Consider the following 3788-nt stretch of genomic DNA (forward strand, 5'->3'; position numbering starts at 1 on the left):
AAAAAGACACTCGATCGAGAACAGTAACCAGGGTAAAAATTGCGTTAATTATGTGATTTAATAATTTTAAAACTAAGATAGATGATTTAATAATTTTAAAAATTGATGGTTCGGTAAAAAGTTAAAAAATGTATTATATTTTTAGTAGCTTTCAACCGGCTTGATGATGACCAAAAAATATTTAAAATCATGGATAAAAAAATGTTAAGAAACGAGTAAAAATACAGTACTTTTCTGTGAATCTAACATCAACAGAAATGTAACGGTGAACTATGAGTATATACTTTTGAAAGGCTAGAGTATAATCTGTTAAAGGGAAGGAAGCTAATTAGTATATCGTGTATTTTAAAAAAAAAGATTTTATTTTATCATTTTTGTAATATAAGTGTGGCATATAATTTAATAAAATGTTATCGTAGAAGAGGATTGTGTTGTTTAATTCCATGTCCCTGCACCCAAGTTGCCTCCAAAACCCTAGTAATTAATTAAGGATGTTGCCCTTCCCACCCTTGCAAGCGCTATTGCAGCATGCAACAAGCTCATTGTGAATTGCTCAACTCTCGTACATATTGGCTCAACTCAGTGATTCAATAATCAATGAATGATGTGATTCTTCAACTAAATCTATGCTTTTTTTAATGAAAGAGGCTAGCTAGATTTTCAACAACTATGTACGTAATACTCCAACTCTGACATGATGAAGATCATCTTGTTTTTTGCTTGCTACATCAGAAAAATCTCTTCTTGCCTTAGCAATATAACAATATAGTCAATTTTTGTGGTAAAGAAATAATAAACTTTTTCAACTAAAATACCCAACTGTTAGCAATACTAAATGTCTATGTAGACTGTGATCTCCCCAAATCCGCATCAACAAAGCTTTGCTACTGGCTATATATAAACAATAGTAGAATAATAAACAAACCACAATAATTGAGCCCCTAATATCGTGAAATACCCAATCATGCTTCAGAGATTCTCAAATCAAGCTCTTTCAATTTACTAGACTAAAATACTCTTATCCAATTTACTAGAATGAAAATCCTGATATTGATATACTTCAACTCAAACAAAGATAGCTCTAGGCATTAAAGAGTGCTAGTACTCTTCTGTTCAATTACTAATTACAGTTTTCTCGTGCATGCTTTAATAACGTACGCACGGCAGGCATGCATCGCATGCAGCCTGATATATACTGAGTTGGGGAGTTTAGTAAAACAAATATAACAACAATCTTGCTCATAATGTCTGCCGAATTGCATGCCGTGCTACGTTTCATGCATGCAATTGACCAACTTCCATAACATCATTAGCGATCAGCCTTCACCTTGAGCAGAATGACGGCTAATGATGCTATGTCCATCGTGATTATAATTAAGTCCGAAGAAGCATGCATGAAAGCTAGTTAATTTCAAGAGCATATATATTTATTACATGCATGTGTATGAATCTCCTCCTGATCATCCGGATCTAGCTATCAGAATCCTCCACCAAGAGCAGCAGCCCACAAATCTGCACCATTGTCACTTCCTACGTGCATGGTGAAGGAGACAGGGACAAGGCACAACCCTCGACTCCTCAAATCCTTTCTTGACTGTTCATCACCATCACCATTATCATTCACCTAATCAAACAAGTACATGATTAACTTATCATCCAATAATCTAAGATCTGCATGAGTGCATAAACTTAGCGCAAGGAAAAGAATTAGGTGTGATTTGAAGCTGTAAAGGTAATGCAACTTTAATTTGTTCCAATCCAATGCCTTTAATTGTGTCCATCGTAACGCATCTTTCCAGTGAGATTCTTTAAATATATACTTTTCATCCATGTTGGGCAGATCAGATCCAGATGTTTGTGATAAACATACCTGTCCCAAACTGATAATCTTAAGGATGAAATATATATTATATAAGAATTTCGCCTAAGATTTTTCCTTGTTTTAATTTTCTGATAGGAAATATCATCGACATGTGTGCATCCGTCAGTGAGCTCGTGCGAGCTAATTTGTTGGGAATGGTAACAACATAGATATAATTACTCACAGTCTTCTGCTGCTTCTGTTGCCTCATGGCCTGCGGCTGCTCCAGGTACGGCGAGCTCAGAGCCTACAAAATTACAAACAATACACACCAAAGAACAACCGATAATATGACTACAAGACAACAATAACCAAAAGATATAGTGCATTCTATAATGCCTTCCCTTTTACTGCGTGCCTGTACATCTCCCACTTTTTTTTAAATAAAAAAATAAAAAAATTGAAAATTTCACTTGATTTCAGTGTGGAAGTTAAAGGTCAGAGATTAATTAGAGAAGGGTGAAACATTTTGATTGACCTGGATTTGACTGTGGAGGAATCTGATGTAGCCAATGGCTTCTTGCAACACCGACGCTGTGTCAGTCTAAAAAGGAGTTCGTGTCAGGTTTCCTTTATTTGAAACATCAAAATAAGCTAATTATTGAGTGGACAATTACATGCACCTTGACTAGTAGCTATAGTTTATCAGTTTAATGCAGGACTTGATCAATAACTTTTTGTATTATTAAAAATAAATATGTAACCAGCATTAAATGAAACACAAATGGGGGATAGAATTTGTGTTCCATTTAAAAGCTGCAAGAAGCATTAAGTACCTTTCCAAATGGGGACACTAACTGGTGCAGTGTAGTTATTCTATCCCCTAGCTTCTCCTTCCTCACCTGAAACCAAACCCCACATATATAATTCTCAGTTATTTAATTTGGTTACTTAAGACTCCATTAAACTGTAATCACCTAGCTAATTAACTAGTAATGAGGATAGAGAAACGAGTTTTAACCTTGAGAGTAGATTTTGGAGAGGAACACCCAAGAACCTTAGCTTTCTTCAAAGCTGGAGCAGTTTCTGTGCTGTTTCCCTTCGTAATTATACAACATGGTTTCAGTAAACCAACAAGTAGTGAGATTTGATCAGTTCGTGTGATCAAACATTACTACTCCTGCTATTAATTGGTCTGATGATTACGAATTACCTCAGAAGAGTTGTTATCGATTTGCTGCCTGGGCTTGTGTGAGAAATCCAACATGTTGCTGGAGGTGACGCAGGACCTGGGAGATGAAGCTGAAACAATAGGATTTTGATTCCATGAGGATGACACTTGATGATGAAACCCAGCTGCTATTTGTGCTTCAGACGGCGATGGATGCACCATCTGCTGCTCGCGTAGCAATTGATCCAACACTCCACAATTGTCATTAATCCCCATCCTCTTGAACCCATGCTTTTCTTCTTCTGCGACCAACCCTCCGCTGGATCATTTCTTTGTTGTCAGATAAAATTACATACATACATACATATGTGTCATGTGTGTGTGTGTATAGGGATTGAGAAGGAAAATATATTGGCTTACAGTAGAAGTTGGCACCATGACTCTGGCAAGTCTTGGCTTCCATGATCCGGATGCCACATCTCAGGATTACTGGAAGGTTGAGGGAAGGGTACTGGCATCGTGTTGTTCAAGCTCCACCAAGTCGGGGCGGCAGAACTACTACTACTACTGCTACCGTCCATGATCACCTGCTGCATCAATCGGAGCTCTCAAAGTAAACTTAAATCGAGAAGAAATTTACGAGCGAAGAGAGTCGGAGGCAGCTTAGTACATGGAGGTATAAAGCCTTCTTGTTTTGGGGTCTGCTTCTCTCTCTTTTATCTCCTTTTTAAAAATATTTTAGGGCATAATTTTTCTACAATTTCCCCCCCTCTCTTTTGCTGCTTTGGCTTTGTGTTAAAGTAGCTCGAGCAAAAA

At 37.0% G+C, this 3788-nt stretch overlaps 1 protein-coding gene across 3 annotated transcripts; it reads right to left on the reverse strand.

Annotated features, from left to right (window-relative positions):
- Positions 1–1026: 1026 nt before the first annotated feature.
- Positions 1027–3788, reverse strand: LOC122000788 (transcription factor bHLH68-like). Of its 3 annotated transcripts, none has more exons than XM_042555246.1 (8): positions 3643–3788; positions 3393–3559; positions 3015–3291; positions 2823–2900; positions 2638–2703; positions 2340–2405; positions 2046–2108; positions 1027–1624 (listed from the first exon to the last, which is right to left on the reverse strand). In XM_042555246.1, exons 2-8 carry the CDS (start codon positions 3551–3553, stop codon positions 1478–1480), a joined length of 858 nt encoding a protein of 285 aa, XP_042411180.1. In that variant the 5' UTR covers positions 3554–3559; positions 3643–3788; the 3' UTR covers positions 1027–1477. The 3 variants fall into 3 exon arrangements, with proteins under 3 accessions (XP_042411180.1, XP_042411179.1, XP_042411178.1); XM_042555245.1 differs by having other exon boundaries at positions 3393–3562; positions 3643–3784; XM_042555244.1 differs by having other exon boundaries at positions 3393–3749.

Source organism: Zingiber officinale, chromosome 7A (assembly GCF_018446385.1).
Source record: "Zingiber officinale cultivar Zhangliang chromosome 7A, Zo_v1.1, whole genome shotgun sequence".
NCBI classification, from domain to species: domain Eukaryota; kingdom Viridiplantae; phylum Streptophyta; class Magnoliopsida; order Zingiberales; family Zingiberaceae; genus Zingiber; species Zingiber officinale.